General features: G+C 49.0%; 1 protein-coding gene across 6 annotated transcripts in view; it reads right to left on the bottom strand.

The window, feature by feature from the left end:
* Positions 1–19,216, bottom strand: part of LOC149372638 (core alpha-(1,3)-fucosyltransferase-like) — a 133,744-nt gene that overhangs the window by 18,654 nt on the left and 95,874 nt on the right. For all 6 annotated transcript variants that reach the window (XM_089567180.1, XM_089567181.1, XM_089567182.1 and 3 more), the window contains exons 2-3: positions 4,926–5,018; positions 2,618–2,932 (exon numbers count right to left, since the gene is read on the bottom strand). In XM_089567180.1, coding sequence (XP_089423306.1) covers positions 2,618–2,857 — 240 coding nt within the window. In that variant the 5' untranslated portion in view covers positions 2,858–2,932; positions 4,926–5,018. The remainder of the gene's footprint in view (positions 1–2,617; positions 2,933–4,925; positions 5,019–19,216) is intronic.

A 19,216-nucleotide genomic window follows, 5' to 3' on the forward strand; every position in this document is an offset into this window, starting at 1 on the left:
ATCCCATATCTTGTTTCAAGGAAACGCCCAAAGGCGAACACCTGCAGCGGCGTCACCCGCGCAGTTGACAAAAGAGCGAGGCGCGGTTGAATGGCAGACGCTCGTCTCCGCACGTGGCAGCAGGCGTTGAGTCATGTCACCCTGACGGATGTACACACCTGGTCGCGGGGTCAATACTGCTGCGTTGGGTGCTGTTTAAGGGGAATTCCTTAAGTCGGGAAAAACACGTGGTGGCAGTTATGCCGCAGTGGAGGTACGTGGAATCAGTCCCTCGTGTCCGGTTCCACCTTTCTTTTCAGGAGGTCGCATGGGAGCGCGTGCTTGGAGAAACACCACTTTAGCAGAACCCCGCACTGCCTCTGGGAAAGGCGTGTGTGGAGATGTGGTGGGAACACAAAGAGTGTGTGTGTGTGTGTGTGTGTGGGGGGGGTAGAGTCACAACACTTTATTATCTTTGTTTCGCCTAGCTATGTTCTCCCCATGTCCCTTTTAAGGCAATAGCGTTAAGCAGCCCGCGTAGCAGTGTCGTCGTCGGTGTCCGTCGTCGGCATCGTTGAACCGTGAGCGAAAATCCACGAAAAATCCCCAGAGATGCAACCTGGGTGGCAGGTATACCTAGGTCACGGGACACTGCGACATCATCGCAACTTGTCCACCGGATTGTGAGGAAACTGCCAACCATGGCAGGTGGCAGTTAGATTAACGGTTCGTCTCGAGGGGTTGCTCAGGAAAAGCATCCTGGGTCCTACAAGCATCACCGGTGGCAGCACCGGACATGGCAGTGAAGTGGTGCAACGCTTAGCCGCTGCAGCACTGCGCCAGGAGCGGTGTGATGACTTCCAGGGATCTATGATTCTAAAGTAGAGGATGACCAATTCCGTATATATGATCACGAAACCATTATCACTATTGCTTCATAACCATAAGGCTGGAGCCTAAGTGTCATCTCCAATTTTTATTTCCGCCTGTCACAGCTAGGGTGCTTAGGGTATTAGATATCAGTTGCCGCGGCCGGCACCCATCCTTTTCTTCAGTTCTTATTCTTATTTTTTTAATAACACCACTACTACCCACAACCACCAGCACCGAACTCGCAATCTGTAATGTGGGACAAACTCTAGCTTTCCTGCGTAGCGCCCTGGGCAGTGCGCAGGCTTCATTGAAACCTGTCATGTGGGACACGAAGGTTTCCAAGCAAATATAGAAACAACCAGTAATGAAAGCTGCGAGGTTTTCATGGCCGCATTCCAGGATTTGTTTTTCACATGACGGGGATCTGGAGCGCCACGCGTTCAAAGCTAGTGCGTCTGTTTCGAGTTGAGCTGCAGTTCGCGTTAGTTCCACCCGGCGCAGTGAATTTATTTTCAGGAATGCGCACAGCTGGCATACACCGGTGCCTTTGCTGCCAACATTTTCGTGCCCGCGCACGTTTTATGGAGCCACGTTGGAGCCTCATAGCAGGAAATTCAGCAGACAATGCATGAGGGGACGTTATTTACGGAGATAGCGGTAGAGAAAACTTCATCCGGGCTGTACAGCGTAGCATTCGAGAGTGATAACCGAGAACACCCGTGATAATGAGAACTATCCAGACGGGCCTCGACCATGCAGAACCGGGAGCGGGTGCTCAATAGAATGTTATCAGCAGTCATGCGATGCGAGACTGCCTGAGTGTGGACGCTTCGCGAAGCCTCGGAGGTGTTTCAAAAGAAATGATTCTAGGTGCACATCGATGGGTTCTCCACCAGCAGCGAGTCAACGCAGAAGTACTTTCTTTTCCCCCGGACCCACATCCAGTAAACATTTGTCCACGGCTATACGGACTTTTTCATAAGTGAAGAACCCAAGAGGTTTGCTTGTTTACCACACAGGGGAATGTTGTAGCATCCGTGGAAATCCTAAACATTTGGAGAGGTCAGGACGAACGCTCTTCATCACTCGGAGACGTGGAACGCTGGAGTATAAAGCGCCACAGAGGATGGCCAGAAGCAAACCCATTGTGCTCAGTACTTCTGACAAAGGCGGAACATGACAACAGACGGTGCATTCTCAAAAGCTTTCAGTCGCCAGCCTACACGGGATAAGCACGCGAAACATAGCCATCGTCGGAAGATTTGCAAGGCTAATCCCACCAGTTAGGTAACAACTAACAACAGCTTTATCTCAGTGCGGAAGCAACCTTAGCAGCGAATAGAAGTACACTTAGTGAACTGCACCCACTACACTGAATTAAGAGTCCGGTCAGTAGGGGAGCACCCCCCAATGCAGTGCACACATGTTCAGGAAAAGGAGTGACGAAGTTACTGGGGAACACAGAAAGCAAAACAAAGCCTGAAGCGTTAGCCTGGAAGCGTTTCTTCTGTGTTCCCCCCGTAACTTGGTAGTGCATGTTCCTGAACATGTTCCTGTGCCAGTTGGCCCAAGTAGTCTTAATGATCGGTGTACACTGTATTGACCATCCTGACTGTTCTGTGCATTATATACGGGGGCGAGGTCCACAAACGACATGGGCTATCGTCGTTGTTCATGCTCTTTGCTCCTTTATGCGTTTTGCGCCACGCAGTCAAGACAAGCCTGGACCAACTATACCGAAGGATACTTTTGAGCATATACTGACCTCTTTGCCCCGTGCCGAGTTCCTGGCCGCCCCCGCAGGTGGCGCGCCGGGCGGCGGGACCTGTCCCGAGAGCGGCTGCTGGTCGGGGCGCAGTCCGACGGCGTTGAGGGCATCGTGCACGTCGGGCGCACCGGGCGCCTGCTGCTGCTCCCGCAGGCCGATCAACAGCACGGTGCAGCAGCTGAGGCCGGCGGCCCAGGCGAGCAGCCGCCGCAGCCGGAGCTTCTTGGCCGGAAACATGCTACGCCATGACCAGGCGCCCCAGCACTGCGGCAGCGTCGACAGCGGCGGCTGCTGGAGGTGGCCGTGCAGCGGCTGCGCAGGAGATTAACGGCCGGAAGACTCTCTCTCGAGCAGCGGTAGTTAATGGCGGAGTGAAACAACACCTGCCACGAACCCCATCGGGTCCGCGCTATCCTTTCGTCCGACAGCGTCGCCGTATTTTGCATCATTTTGGACGGGATGTGTCGAGGGCAGATGTTGACGACGTATCCGGAACCAAAGGAGCGCGCGCGTGCGCTAGCGTGCTGCGTGGATTCCGGTGCACAATGCTCTGCGGGCCGCTCGCGTGCAGCCACATGCAGGATGAAGCGGACAGTGAACGAACGGCCCGCACGCCGGCGCACGTGTGGCACAATTTTCTTTTCTTTTTTGCCAGGCCAAATTTTTTCTTCTCTTAATCTTCTGTGCCAGTTTATTTTGCGGGTATACGATCCAGAGTTTACTTATTTGCTTCAATTTACTTGTAATCTCTTTATATCAGAAGCGTTAATCTTTAGTTCCCGTCATTCCTTCTGTTTTGCTAAATAACTGTATTTGCGTTTTCCGATATGTGGTCATTTCATACCAGCGCTGTTATTTTTCAGTTCTTAAACGTCACCACACCATACAATTATCAAAAATGTTTAAGAAAAGTAGATCTTACGACGTCACGATCAAATGATCACGACGTTCAACCTTGCCAACAGCACTGTACGTCCTTCAGAGCGCTAATATAAAAGCTCAAGTCCATTTCATTCTTGCTTTCTCTATTCGACCCTTTGTATAAAATATGCCGGCCACTGGGTTTGACGCTTCGTCACGTGCTTCAGTTAATGTAGCACCATAGACCTACAGGCTCTAATGGGAACCATCATCATCATCATCAGCCTGACTAAATCCACTGCAGGGCAAAGGCCTCTCCCATGTCTCTCCAATTAACCCTGTCCTTTGTCAGTTGCCGCCACTGTATCCCCGCAAACTTCTTAATCTCATCCGCCCACCTAACTTTCTGCCGTCCCCTGCTACGTTTGCTTTCTCTTGGAATCCACTACGTTACCCTTAAGGACCAGCGGTTATCTTGCCTTCGCATTACATGCCCTGCCCAAGCCCATTTCTTCCTCTTGATTTCAACTAGGATATCATTAACCCGCGTTTGTTCCCTCACCCACTCCGCCCTCTTCCGATCACTTAACGTTACACCTATCATTTTCCGAGGTTGGGGTGAACCATGGTTCACCCCAACCTCGAGAGATTCGGCGCGTGGCAGTCGACGCTAAGCGGACCACACTGTAAGGCCATGAGTGACATATGTTGGTCTGTACACATTGGTGCATACTTACTGGAGCACTAATTCTGGATGTTCAAAGTATACTGCGAACACAAAAACAAGGACGTGAAGGTACACACACCAAGCGCAGACTCGCGACTGAATTCATAATAAAGGAAACATCTTATATGCCTTCAAGCGTCATATCTAGGACCATGCGCAATTCAGATATCTCCCTTCTTTTTTATAAAGTTTGATCGAACAGTCCCTTACATAATCATCCCCACGCTAACTGCACTGCGGTGCGTGACCGGAGGCTACACGCGACAAGCCATGCCTACCTTTGCTAACGAAAACAAATTTTTTTAAAGAGAAGAAGATCAGGTCGCACGTGAACTTGCCGAGGCGTTTTTCATCAGTAAGCGTGGGGATGATTGTGTAAGGGACCGTTCGATCAACCTTTATCAAAAAGAAGGCAGATATCTGAACTGCGCATGGTCCCAGATATGACGCTTGCAGGCATATAAGATGTTTCCTTTATTATGAATTCAGTCGCGAGTCTGCACTTGTTGTGTGTACCTTCACGTCCTTGTTTTTGTGTGCGCAGTATACTCTGAAGATATGTCTGAATGACTCGCCCAACAACGCACTCTTTTGAACTAATTTTGGACTTTGTCACTGTTTCCTACTGTACGTTTTTTCCCCGTACTACATACAGAAAGTGCCGCAGGTACTAAGTACTAAACACAAGCATGCCAGTGGTACGTCGCGAGCGCTCACCTTGGAAGACGACCGGTGGCCCGGCACCCATGTACGGGACCTACTGGGGCCGTGGATCCCGGAGGCCCGGAACCAGTGCCATTGGGCGGTCCTCTGCGTAATGGAAAAAAAAAAAAAACACGCAGAGGACGCACAGCCGTTAGTGACTGAGACTGAATACCGCAGTGCGCGACATTATTCATGAACTCTGTTTAAACTTTTCACCAGTTGGTAGGACGGGCACCGAGGCGTACGATCTTGAAAAACTATGCTTTCTTTTTTCTTGGATTTCTGTTCATTGCGCGTTAGCAATAGTCGCTGACTGCTTTTCGCAATGTAACCTTGGCGTGTTACGTGCTATAAGAGAATCCAAAGATGCACACATGAGCAAAGCAAACGCATAGAAGAATTTAATGAAAAAGACTTTGACCTCTTGTTCACCCTCCCTATTATTTAAAATGCCAGCTGGCATCTACATGCACATTTGCACGAAAATAGCAGCGAGTCCAAAGGGACAAAGAGGTGATGCCTGTGGAACTGGCGCTCTTTAGTTATCAATGTTGAGTATTATTGGTCGGCTTCACGTGACAGAAAGAGAGGTGGTATATGCAAGACATCGGCCACGACTTGATGAGTTGACCCGAAGAAACGCCCGATGAACAGTATCAAGAGTGCTGGAAACGTACTGTTCACAACAACTAGCATTGAAAATGCCAGCAAAACGCAAACGAAACGAAACAACGTAGGTGAACGCAAGGAGCAAACGGACATCACAAAAACGAAATACTGTTGAGCCCCCAACACTTAGACGTAAGCAGGGACTCCGGAACGTTTTTGGGAGGGGGAGGAGCAAGTATTGTCTTTGCTTCATCATCATCATCAGCAGCAGCTGGACTAGACCCACTGGGGGGCAAAGGCCGCTCCCATATTCCTCCAATTAATTCGGTCCTGTGCTCCTGTGCTAGCTGCATTCACTTGACTCCTGCAAACTTCTTATTCTTATTAATTATTAATCTTTTAATTCATTGTAGCCGTTTCAATTTTACATAACTGCATCCTCGATTATTCTACATTGGTATATACACTTTAAAAATGGTAGGAAATTTCATAATTACTAAAACCTGCGCAGACCGCGCAAGTGAGTAAATGGATTCGAAAGCGGCGAAAAAAAACATTTTTAATATTTATGAATTCGCGCTTGCACTGAAGCAAATGTGAACTGATATATTCATGCAAGTAGACATGAAAGTAGGCACTAGGTACAAAGCTACAGTACCGCAGACTGACGAGCTTCAAGGCTAGCATGAAAAGAGGACGTTGGGCAGGAGAGGTTTTCAAAGGAGGCCGAAGGTTGCTGTTCGTTCTGCTGTTCTAGATACGAACTCTTTCATAACGGCCTCCAAATGCAGGTCCGCAACTCTCTTGTTGTGCACGTGGAGGAGGAGAAGGTGTGTCAGCCTCCTCTGCGTCATTAGATTGCGCAGAAATGATTTTACTCTCCTCAGAGTACTGAAAGATCGCTCTCCTGAAGAAGCTGACGCAGGCTCAGAAAACACGAGTTGCAGATATCCGACAACCTGGTCCATCATGTTACGCATGTCTGCAGTCTTCCCCTGCATAATTTGTAAAATGCGTTCACTTGCGACCGGACCCTCGTCACGCAGGAACGTTGGGAGAAGCACGAGTTGCGCTGAAAGCCTGCTGATGTCAAAATCTGCAGCGTGTGCTCCTAAAAGCCGCCCCCCCCCCCCCCCCCCCCCCGGTTCCGGAGTCCCTGGACGTAAGAGCTTTTCAGCGCCCTTTTTTTCAAGATTGGCACCAGCTATATACTGCGTCACGCTTTGACAGTAAGCCGCGCTCTTCGCAACTTGTTTAGCTCAAGCTTAGCCAGTACAAAGCGAGAATTCGACGCTTTCTCAGCCAGCACGGCATGTGCTGTCGAAATGCCCGAGCTATCACGCCGCGTCAAGCTTAAAAAAACATGCACAAACACATCGATGACGCGGACACTCTTGTCACCGCCTCTTGCACTGTCTCCTCTTGCGGTCAAGCGAATGTCGTCGCTGGCACTTACACTAGGCATCACGAGAACACTTCTTCGAGTCACGCCGACCTCCTCCATCAAGCAGTCAGCACAGCTTCAAGCAAGGCACATGATTTCGCCTCTTCTGTGCGTGTGTACTTTTGACGTTCTCTACGCAAGGTGGGCATGCATGCCGTTTCACAACGAGACTCTCCGCCCTGCCGCCCAGCACTTTAGTCACAGACAACTGCGCTCCGGTACAGATCCGTTACCCGCGGAAGGGGCCAGAAGGTAAGGAGAGAGGAGCAAGCCAAACAGAAAAAAAAAAAGCTGATCACGATCGTCCTGGGCCAATGACGAAATCGAGTGCCGTTTTCTTTCGCCCGTGGAGCTATTGGTTTCCATTTGGAATGGGAAAGGGGGTAGGGGTGGAAGGGGGACACTAATAATAAATATGCGCAGGGAAAGGGAAGGGGTCGTCTCCTTTCGGCGCACGTGTGCCCTTAATACACGCGGCTGATTACACGTGTCTAGCGTGCATGTGCTCTCTGCACACAGTTGTCGTGCTCCGGAGTTGTCCTCGGCAAACAGCGCCGCCCGGGACCATCATCAAGGTGCGCGCAGCACACGTGGCGCCCCCTACCGGGTACACGGCTCCCTTGAGCCGAGCATCAACATTCGCGCCGGTGCTATGACGTGTACTTCTCCGTGCGTGCGCGCGTCCGACGGCAAACACTGCTCATATGCCTGTCCACCGATTCCGGGAATGGGGTTTGCACGACCCGAAGCTCATCTCTGGTACTGGGACGTTCTCTAACAATGCGGTAAAGTGTGCGTCGGAAACCAATCGTCTACGCTCTCACGCGAAAGGAAAATGTCACGGCTGTATGCCTAGTTCGAAAGAGTCTATTGCTCATTTTGGCGTCCGATCGAGAATGTACAGTCTTGTGACATAACTGCAGCGCGAAAACCACAAACATATAAAGAAGGAACACCTACAGACCCGGACAATCGTTGCACTCAAAGTGCACTCACAACAACGTACAGTCATTGTTGTGATTCATCGCTGGTTCTTGCTACTAATGGTTCAGTTTTCAAAGCAGCAATACCCCTGCGATTTAATCGGAGAGGTCCAAACCAAAGAGTGAGAGTCGCCGTGATGGCTCAAAGCTTATGGCGCTCGGCTGCTGATCCGAAAGACGCGGGTTCGATCCCTGCCGCGGTGGTCGCATTTCGATGCAGGCGAAATTCTAGAGGCCCGTGTGCTGTGCGATGTCAGTGCACGTTGAAGAACCCCAGATGGTCGAAATTTTATGTGCAGATACACTTCAGGAGGTTATGCATGAGCTGACTCAGAGGGGGCCAGTCCTTAGAAGTACTAGGTGGAGGTCCCTAGTTCGGGACTCCAGTGGCGTCGGCCGCCGCCCGGGCTCGCACGACCAAGGCCCGTTGGGCCTGCAGGTCAGCGCAGCCGAGCATGATCGCCTCCCAGTCCTCCCGGGTTGGGTTGGGGTGAGGGGGGGGGGGGGGGATAGAAGGGTTGCAGGGGCAGGCCCACACCATGTGGTAGATGTCCGAAGACTTGTCCGCACAGTGCAAACAGCTGCTCGAGAAAGAAGGGTCAAAGTGTTTGAGAGCTGCCGGGCACAGCAGAGTATTGGTATACAGGCGAAGCAGAAGCCGCTCCTCCGCCTTTGAGAGACTTTTACACGGGCGGGGATAAAGACCGTGGCCAGATTGATAAAGTAAAACAATGTCTTTGAAGGTGTAAGCTGGAGTGAATTCGAGTTCCTGATCGTCGGGATCGGAGGGGAATGTCCAGTGAGAGAGCGCGCGGGCGGCGGCGTCAGCTGCCTCATTTCCCTCAAGGCCCATGTGAGCAGGAGCCCAAACGATACGCCGGTGAGCACCTAATAAGCAAACCTAGAGTGCTGCATGCTCGTAAGGTGATAAAAAAATTAGTTGGCGGTTTGTCTCCGCGTCAGTAGGCGTGAAATTAGCAAATGTGTACATGGCAAGACATGGGGACTTCGTGCGCTGTCACCAACCGCGGCTGGCGACGGTATTTTTTGCCACGCAAAAGTCACTGTTGTTAAAAGCTCACTGATCGGTGACCTAACTTGTAACTATCCCTGCCGCCCTCACCACTTTTGTACCCGTCTCAATGCGGCTCAATCTCGAGACGAATTCATGCTGCTTTCACGAGAAGTGAGAAGCCCATATACGCTGACCGACATGCAGACACTTTCGATTTCTGTAGAATAGGCGCTGCTCAAAAATAAATCAAAACCTCTTCGCGGTTCTTTCGTGAGACGCAAAAACATCAACGACGGTTTGTTGCTCTACCGCTGCTGCAAAACATATGAGAAACAAACATTTTCAACGAACAACAAGCAGGCAAATAAGAAGCATAGCCAACAAAGCGCCCTAACCGCTTCCGAAAGTTCATTGGACTTTGAGCCCATTCTGGAATGGGGATGCGTCCAGTGACTGACGTGACTGACGCGGCGACGCGAAGACCCTGACTTTTTTTCTTTTTGACAAAACAGCGTACAATGGGCACAATGAAAAAGAGACAAACTGCCGCTTTTTTTCTGTTCCTATCTTCTCGCCTAGATCTTGCTCAGTCACGCGTCGCAAAGCGGGTGCAAAATGGTTTTCGGAAGCGCTTTGTGGGAGTCGCCGAAAAACGACGGGCAGCATGCGGTATACTTTTATTTCGCTCGCGCGTGGTCTTTCCGGTCCGCTCGCTCGCTTTATGCCAAGTAAAAGAGGACAAAACTCCTTGAACGACGTGACATCCGGCCTACGCCGGTCTCGCCGTTGGTTTAAACAGCACGCGGGAATATGCGAGGCTTTTAGGTGGCTGCACCGAGCAATACTACTGCGCTGACTGGCGGATTCGCGACTAAACGGAGCAGGCAGCGAAAATAGCCCTCACTTGTTTTTGCGAAGGTCTCACTCATGCGCCGGTGACTTCATTGTTGAAGGGGGAGACTCGTATGAGTCGTTCTAAATAACAGCCCGCCTGGGAGGGCGCGGCGTTAATGATATATGAAGCGCGGTTCACGAAGCATCGCAGCCCTACCTGCGCTTGTATGCTGCTGCAGTAGACGCAAATAAAAATGCCCAACTCCTGACGTTAGTGTTCGTATTTTTTTTTTTTTTTTACGCTTGAAGCGAAGTTGTCGCTCAGTCGCCTGCAATTAGCCGCGCACAAGAACAGAGCATTAAGCAACGTGTTGTTGCGCTCTGGAAGAAAGCTACGCAGTAGAAGTCGAAAAGGACCTCGTGGATGAAAGGCTAGAAACGTATACGAAACGGGGCGACAAAACGCGTGGGTGTGATTATGGAACTGTTGAAAGATATTTGGGAAGTGGAGTCACGTTGTACGGTACGATTAAAATGTTTGTGAAGAACAGTCACGTAGTACGGTACGGTATGACTAAAATATTTATGAAGTGCAGCCATGTGGTACGGAACGATTAAAATGTTTGTGAAGAGTAGTCATATGGTAAGGTACGATTAAAATGTTTGTGAAGAGCAGCCACGTGGTACGGAACGATTAAAATGTTTGTGAAGAGCAGTCATATGGTGCGGAATGATTAAAATGTTTGTGAAGAGCAGTCATATGGTGCGGAACGATTAAAATGTTTGCGAAGAGCAGTGATGTAGTACGCTACGGTATGACAAATATTTATGCAGTGCAGTCATGTGCTATGGTACAGTACATGATATCTGGTTGAAATGTTTATGAGCGCAGTCATATGGTACGGTACGGTATGGTCAAAATGTGCGTGAAGTGCGAAGTCATATAGACGATGTGGCGTGGTGTGGTGTGGTGTGTGCGGTTCAACACCCAGAAGCTACACATTGGCTGTGACAGATACAACAGTGGAAGGCGCCGGATTAATTTCGACCACCTGGAGTTCTGCAACACTCGGCTTAGCGCGCGGGCATGTTCGCATTGCACCTCTATCGAAGCCGACATTCATGTGTTCTGTAAGGCAACTAGGGAAGCAAAAGTGAAATTGTTCTGCAGTGTCTGCTGTGGCGCACGAATCGGCGATCACAACGTCTGCTCGCATGACCATGAACACGACGACGCTGTGGGCCCACCGCACGTATTCCCGGCTTGGTCTGGAAGAAGAAGTTGGTCGCGCAACGTCTATTTGAATAGGTAAACGCTATTTCCTCTTAGCGTTCAAGTGTATATGGCAAAAGAAAGTGTTTTTGAAGTGAATGAACGCCTGCGGAACCTGCCTCTCTGTGTCAACTTGCGCAGAACTCGCTTTCTAACAAATGAGCGCGAAGGGTCTTCTTGCTCCTCGCCTTGATTGTTAGGGTGTCTCTAAACTCCCTCTCCAGTGAACAGACGCAATTCACGGCTGTCTGGTCGGTTGCGCTTGGGTAAGAAAAAGACGCCTTGGCGTGGAAGCGCGAAGGAGAGCTCGAGCACGCCATGGAGAAGCCAGTCCAGCGCCCAGCCACTACTACGCGGCGGCGCGTGACAGTACGCGAGCTAAGTTCAGTCTGGGATGGCTGCATCTGAGAAGACTGCATCTCACGCTTAATGTGCCATGCACTATTTTGTGTAATATTTTATTTTTTGCCAAAAAATAAATGAAGTTTTGTGCAGGCCTGAAATGGTCGTTAGGTTTCTTGCTGTTGGTCTAAATTAATTACTGAATACAATTAGAATGCGATCACCACATTACCGCATTTCAACGTTGCAACATTGTCTTCCACAGAGTTTTGACCAAGCTCCGAATGAGCGGAGCTTCGCTCCGCAGAAAATGAAGATACATTTTTCACCCAACGCAGTCTATGGAAGATGTCATATTTCGACATCGCCCTAGTTGATTACGTTTAACAGGGTCGAATTCCGAAGTATTTCCAAATGCTTGAACAAGAATTACGTAAGTCATCATCCTGGATCGCCATGTGTCTGATTTTTCTTTTTTGTTGTTGTTGCGACTTTTTCTCTCTGATTAGAGGTTGCGATGACGAAGAACAGTGACTGATGACGAACGTGCTCGGAGTACCTCTGTCATGGATTGAGCGAGTAGCTAAGTAAAGGGAAACCACGTTCTTATAGCTGCGATTGGAATCAAACCATCGAACACTCAATATTTCAGAATCAACATGCTGCTGACCCTCCATGAGCCCATCGGTGCCATAACTAGTTCATAGTAGTTGAAGTGCTCAGAGTGTAGCTCATTTGGAATGTCACAGGAGGATGATGGTTGTCAAACGTCACCACAAGCATTGAGAAATACAACAGCGGCGCTAAGCGTGCCTCGCTGCAAGCACAATAAATGCCCGCAGCGGATATGTTCAGTGAATTTGTTTCTGTTCCCTTAACGCCTGGCTTTACCATTATTACCAAGGGAGAGTCTAAATTTCTTTTTAACGCTACAGCGTTAAGACTCCCCCCGTTCAGCGTAAATCGGTGTCGTCCCGAAGGCGGTGTTATGCCAAGTAACCCATGTTTACTCGTGGATGGCTGGAATGAAAATAATAGAAGGGAGCAGTTTTAATGTGGATTAAAGGTCGACGCATTTCTCAAATGACCTGAACTTTAGAAAGTAATTGATTTAACGGAAAGAAAAATTTCCATAAAATTTTCACGACCCTTGGCCGAGGTGCAAGGGGAGGGGGGGGGGGGGGGGGGTGTAGGCATAATTTGAAGCTCAATACAGTGGTAATTAGTGGAGCGAACTAGAGACGCGAAAATTAGTGCGATACTAATTAGAGTAACATTATGTGGAAGAGTTCGAAGAGAAGAATGCGGGAACTGTTCTGATAATTGTGATAAATGTGTGAATGTTAACACATAACAATGATTGCAAAGAAAAACCACTGAAGGGCGCCATTAACGCTCTCGCCTCACACCATTTAAGATGGAGCTTAAATGTCCGCCTATATTTTTTTCTCCTGCAGTGTCCACCTCAGATACCTGCGAAATACAAGTGTGCAAGAATCAGTCACACCCGCCGAAAAATCTATCAGTTTTCAAGCACGAGCACGTTGGCATTAGCGAAACGTCATCAGATATGGAAATATGTATCGAAACTCGAGGTCATAAAAACGTTGCACACTTATTCTCCACGCCAAACAAGAAAGTTTTGCAATGGTGTCCGATCGCAATTAGACCGTATTTTGTGGCCAAATCTTTAACTGGCGTGCGCGACGGCCGCTTTTTCTGTGCTCCTGCGCTTTGCAACAAAGCAAACTTTCGGGAACGTCACTATTAAGCACCGGCTTAGTAAGCCTGTGTTTAGATTTGATATTTTCGCAAGTTTGCTCCGTGATAAGCTACAGAAGCACGGAAAATGCGGCCGCCGCGCACGCCAGCTAAAGATTTGGCCGCCTGTACATCCCTCCTACGCGCCTTCTCCTTGGACGAAGTTCAGAAGGACGAAAGTAATGAAGAAAAAATATACTTAGACGGATTGGTGGGAAGGAGCCAGCTTACCTCGAGGGTTTCCACAGGCTCGACATGCATTTGCGGCGCGGGAGATTTATCGTCGTCTCTAGACGTCAACAATACACGGAAAACCACGGGAGGTGAGACCAATCAGTCAATGCCTGGCCTACAAATTCCACAAACAGACGAAAAAGAAACACCTTCTGCACCCACTTCTAACCCTGCATACTTAAGTACAGCGTCCAATACGCTTCGAAGGTTTGCCATTGTTTTCAAATGAGCAACAGCTGATGCAGTGTGGGCGCCGTAGCGGCTCCCGGAAACCGCTCGGCCGAAGGCCATCAGACCTAGCATCGACAGAAATGGTACGGACTTGGGTGGAAATAGAGGATGTCTTGAAAGGCTCGTTTAGTCAGCATCGAGTTAGCAGACTTTCGCGTGTCATAACTGCACTCGCCTCTGAGGCGCTCTATAATGAAGGACACCAGATTTCGGCCCCCTGAGGTCCTCTAACGGGGTTCAAAATATCGGTGCTCTGGCGCCTTTGCACTTGGCCGCCGTCCAAATCAAGCTGTTGCGGTCGGCATCTAACTGGTGGACCTTTTCCTGACGACAGTAGAGCGGCTCAGCCGCAAGATGATGATTAGCTTTCAATGGAGCAACGACAACTCCAACTAGCGATCTGACTAACTTGTTCTTGGTCCCCACGAGGTGCCGTCAAAGACCTCACATCATTTCACCTCACAGAACCCAAGCACCGGGCTACTGAGTGGATGTGCTCGTCATGGTGTACGGTGTAAGAATCGCAGCTCTGTTTGAATTCTGTGGGCGTGCGAGCCCTTGACAACCGACTTTACAAGAGCGAACAACAAGGCGAAAACGACGCTGCTAAATTTCATCTCTTCCAGCACCCGTTATCAGTTAACGTAATCTTTCACGCTTGGAATTCTGCGCACCGCAATGAGGCGGTTGTTAAATGGGATGAAGAAGCATGCAGCTTGCATGGGACAAGCTACTTTTGCCTCCAGCAAGCAAGGATCCAGATTTTTGTTTTATCGCAAGCTTCGTAAAACCGGCCGAACAAAAGGAGGGGGCGCATCCCGAACAATTCAGCTCTGTATATTTCCTGTCCCCACATGGCGTCGTAGTATATGTTGTTTATATTTGAATTTGTTGTGGAGGAGAGTACAGAAACAGCAGTAGTATTTGAAGAGCGAATATAATTTGAATCATGAGTTATTAAGCGTGGAAGGAAAGGGGGGGGGGGGGGGGTAATTTTGCTTACGGCTGCACGATTCGAGAAAAAAAAAAGGTGGTGGCAAGACACCAAGGTGAGGATAAACATACAGTGTCACCTACAGCTATACGATACTAAGCTAGGGGATAATAATACGCCTCCAGTCTTCGGATCTGTTCATATTCAAAGTCAGTGCCCTTCATTCCGGTAGCGTCCGCGTGTTTGCTTCCCATCGTCTGAACAGTGGGGACTAATTCAAGCACTGTGCCCCGAGTGTCTTGCGCTGTGTGCTCTAAGAGGGCGCTGACTAAAAGTTTGAAATAGAAGAAGCCAGAGTGTCTGTGCTACTGAAATGCTTTTAGCACCTCTAGAAGCATGTGCTGCTTACTCCACTGCGCAATTTATCGAAGAGCACACAAGCTTGCACCATCCCGGTCTATTCGGTGACGACTACCTGGAGCACCCTGCCCTTTACTTCGCCTTCCATCCACGAGTGTCAGACCAATTACTACTTTTGTACGGAAAATTATTTTTTGTCCTGCGCATCGTAAGTTCGGCCCAAACTCACCTCTACGCGAATGGCAGAACAGGAGGTTCTGGAACGCTAGCTGAGTCCTCGAACCCAGCCATATTATCAAGCACCTTAGCGTCTGTCCGAACCACATCACACATACACAGAAAGATAATTAACGATAGCACACAGTATGAAAGCATAAAATTAAATCCGCCGAGTCCACTCACTTAAATCCAGCTGTCAATGAACACCGAGCAACTCTGGAAATCCACGGTGCCCCACCGCTAAATGAGACAAGCACGACGCTCCAACTGAGGTCGGAAGGCTCTCCGAACGCCCCGTGTTCTACCCGCACATTGACATCCTTCGTGAGCGACGTTTCCCGCTGCCTTGTTTGCGACCTGTCGCGTCACCCCCGGCGAGGCTACGGCGTACTCCTAAAGCTCGTCGAAACAAGGCTGGTTCGGGATTCTGTACATTTTTATTTTCCCTCCTCGGTACCCGAAGGCAAATGAGCTCGACAAACTGTGGACGAAAGAAGCAAGTCCTAATCGCGGACGAAAACAAAGCCTCGCGTGTTGCATGCCGTGAAGCGTGCCGCGCACAGATGGCCAGGTACACCTCGCACTTTTTTTTCTTCAACGTTTTTCTATAGTCAGAGGGAAACTGGGCGATGCCGTCAATTCTTTATTGCGACCGCTTTAGTTTTGTTGAGTATGGCAGACTGTTCTTTTGGCTCGATGAAGGAGGTTCGTTTGTTTGTTTCTTTCTTTCTTTGCTTGCTTGTTTGTGTTTGTTTGTTTGTTTTCGCTCTCCTCTCTTATGCCACTGCAGACTTTCGCAGCTGCTTTCGCGGTACACGTTCCTTCGTATTGTGCGTTATTAGGAGAAAAAACAGGCAGCCGCAATTAAGTTTGTCGCAATCAGGTAAACGAGCCCTCCTACTCCGAGTCGAAATGAGCACAATATTAGGTTATATTAGGAGAAGGAATCGATGGGTTTTGGCGAACTTTTTTCTTGCTTCATATTGGCTGGGACGGCGCAGTAAACTACTTCAGTGTGAGCTATTCTGTACCAGCCTGAGTGTTCTGTGCCAGCAGTCTTGCACATATCACAGAAAATAAGTAACCGATTATGTTTACAATTGCTATGATTGATTATGTAACTGATTAAGGTGGTCAATTACAGCCTCAGGAAAGTAACCGAACAATTACAGAAAATATTCAATTACTATTGGGATATTTTTCTTCCTACTTTTAATGCCATAATACAAATTTATAAGACTAAAATGAACTACTGCGACTTGCTTGATATTTTGTCAGCCGTTGTTGATTTCGAAGAAGACTTGTTTTGCGTAGTTGTCTCTAATTTTCCCACAATTCCACGCAAAGAGATCAGCAGCTACAATGAACACTTTCTTAATGTATGCGCTGAATTAAAAGAACGTATAAACACCTTGCGCGCCACGTCGTAGTTGCAGAACGCTTCGATGTTAGTTTCGAGGTCCTCTTTGAAGCGCCACACTTCTTTGTTGATCCGCGCTTTGTGTGGAAGAATCCGAGTTCGATGGTGGGGTCAATACGAGGGCGGGGTCCCTACAATGTGGTCACGTGATATTTCTCGGGACGAGAACCGCCGTAGAAGAAGGCGATGACCCGATTGTGCTGCGGGCATGGTCGAGCGTGATACTAGGGCATAGGGCATACTTCTTTCCTTACCGTTCGCCAATAAACTCCATGCATGTACGAATGGGGAGACACTTTATCCCCTGCCGTTCCTCGTCTGTACAGTACAGAAAAGAGCAAGCCAACTTTTTTCGCTATTACTTGCCGTCTTAACCTCCAAACTAAGTTCCTTTTAAGCTCAAATCAATCCCTTTTATATATTTATTTCAGATTTGCACCGCGTTGTCCGTTTTACGCCGTTCATGTCGTTTCGCCTGGCTACGCCATTTCTCAGCAGAGATAGGAGCTATACGAGACGACATCGGAGCTGCTCGTCTAGACTATGACGCAACGGGAATAAAAAGTGCATTCTGTGCCGTGCGCAACGACCTCCTCTTGCACCACTTTTCGTAGCGGTGTGATGCAGTCGCAGAACACGCTACGAAAAGGAAAACAATGACAAAGGCACAAAGATGGCAAACGCAAGTGCAGCAGAACTTTGATGACATTGATCGCTTGTGCCAGACGGCACTCAGCGTTCTCTTTGGGTGAAAGTTTTCTTGTGTTTGCTCATAACCCGTACGCCGTGTCGAGGCGGCTCTCGGAACGGCATGCTTTCTCGTTGTTTTCCAAGCGGAACAACCAGATTGCTTGTCCGTGTTCTCGGCTTGCTCAGCTCCCAGACAAATGAAAAAGAAACGGATATCCTGAACGACGCGACATCCGGCGTCCCACAGATCGCAGGCCTTGGTATAAGAAGTGCGGACGTTTGCTCTGTGCAGCGCATGGTGTTGGAAATTCCCCGACATCCCGGGTATACGCAGTTTGGTTGTAGTCATCCGCAAAACCTTTTGTTGTTTTTTTTTGCTTCCGAACTACGACAATCTTTTCCATTTGTTTTTCGAAACAGTAGCACATCCGTGATTTCATTGTGCAATTTTTTTTTTATGAAGCGCTAGCTGTATAGGGGAACTTTACCGAAGTGAACGGCTTCGACATCGTATTCCTTTTTTAACAGAACACTCGTTCAGCTGCTGGGCAATATGATTCAGGTGGGTTGTGAATTGGGCGCTCTTAGGACTATCATGTGTGGCCACTTGGGCCATGGCCCACGGTGCCATGGCCCACGGTGCCATGGAAAGGGGGCTGGGGCTTTGGGAGACTGTGTCACAACTGTCACTATCATTTCTTTGTCTTGGAGGAGGAGGAAGGAAATCATGGGCGCCTTTTGTTGTATGACCGAAAGTTGCGGTGCGCAGTGACAAGTGATGACGAACACAGCCGTGAAAAGAAATTTCTAGAGCTAGGCTTACCTGCTTAGCGCATGAATCAACGAAAGCTGTTATAGACTTCGTTCAGCCATGTAGCTCTGCATTATGCCGTGGAACCACCCTGAGGTTGCTCATTGCCACTAGGCGTCGCCTCCCACCCCATGTCTCTCTTCCCTTTTACACTTTTTCCCTCCCCTCTCTCCCCCCTAAACGCCGTAGAGAGGGGACTTCCCTCTCCATTCTGGCGCCTGCCAACCGTGGTGGGTGGCCGCCTCCTGCCATGGCTAAATTAAATTTCATTAGGTTAAATTAAATTTCATTGATTTAAATCAAATTAATTCACTAAGTACTTATGGTATTGCGGCTGACGCTGTAAATTCCACGGCAGAATGCAGGGATACTGACTAAACCAGAGCTATCACAGCTCTCGCTGTGAAAACTGGCAAACCGTTCGCCACTACTTCGGAGAAAGAAAGAGCTCTGAACGTCGGCACGCCCCTTTTCCGGCACCACTACAAGACTTCTCGTGTCCGAGGTCCATAGTGATCACATCAACTGCCACTTGGGTATAACAGATGAAACTTAAGCCACGGCTAAGACAAGCTCAAGAAATGGACAGAGTAAAAAAAACGACAGCCAAAAATCGGAATTTCGTTTCGGTACCAACTGGCGGGCGTGTGGTATGCGACTGTTATCGTTGAGCTGTTGTTCTTGTATGCATTAAATGCTTCTTTTATAAAAACCTTCATTATATGGTTACAAGAATAACGAAAAAAGATGGGCACCTGCAAAGTAGCATCTGCCATTAAATAAAATCGTCAAAAATGAAAAATGCGAAATGCCACACTACTAGGAACAACGACCCTCGCACAATGCCGCAAGACCCGCTACGACGGTAGCCTCTGAAAGCAACTGCAGCAGCAGCGGGAAAAGTCTCCCAGGCAGCGCGGAACTCCAGCCTTGTAAGGTACGCTAATTTATTTAGGCGTGACCCTGTACAAGGTGCAACCGCGCATCACTACAGCACAAGTTTTGTGCAAAGATGCCCTCGCATGGCACAGTCCTGCATTCTGCCGGCCCATAGCTCGACAGAGTCGCCTTGATTTCATTTTCACAAGTGCACGATCGTGTAGTGCGCGCCAAGAGGGTTCAGCGAAGCAGGAGACGCACTCT

Source organism: Amblyomma mixtum, chromosome 1, assembly GCF_055824585.1.
Source record: "Amblyomma mixtum isolate Tamu chromosome 1, ASM5582458v1, whole genome shotgun sequence".
Classification (NCBI taxonomy): Eukaryota; Metazoa; Arthropoda; class Arachnida; order Ixodida; family Ixodidae; genus Amblyomma; species Amblyomma mixtum.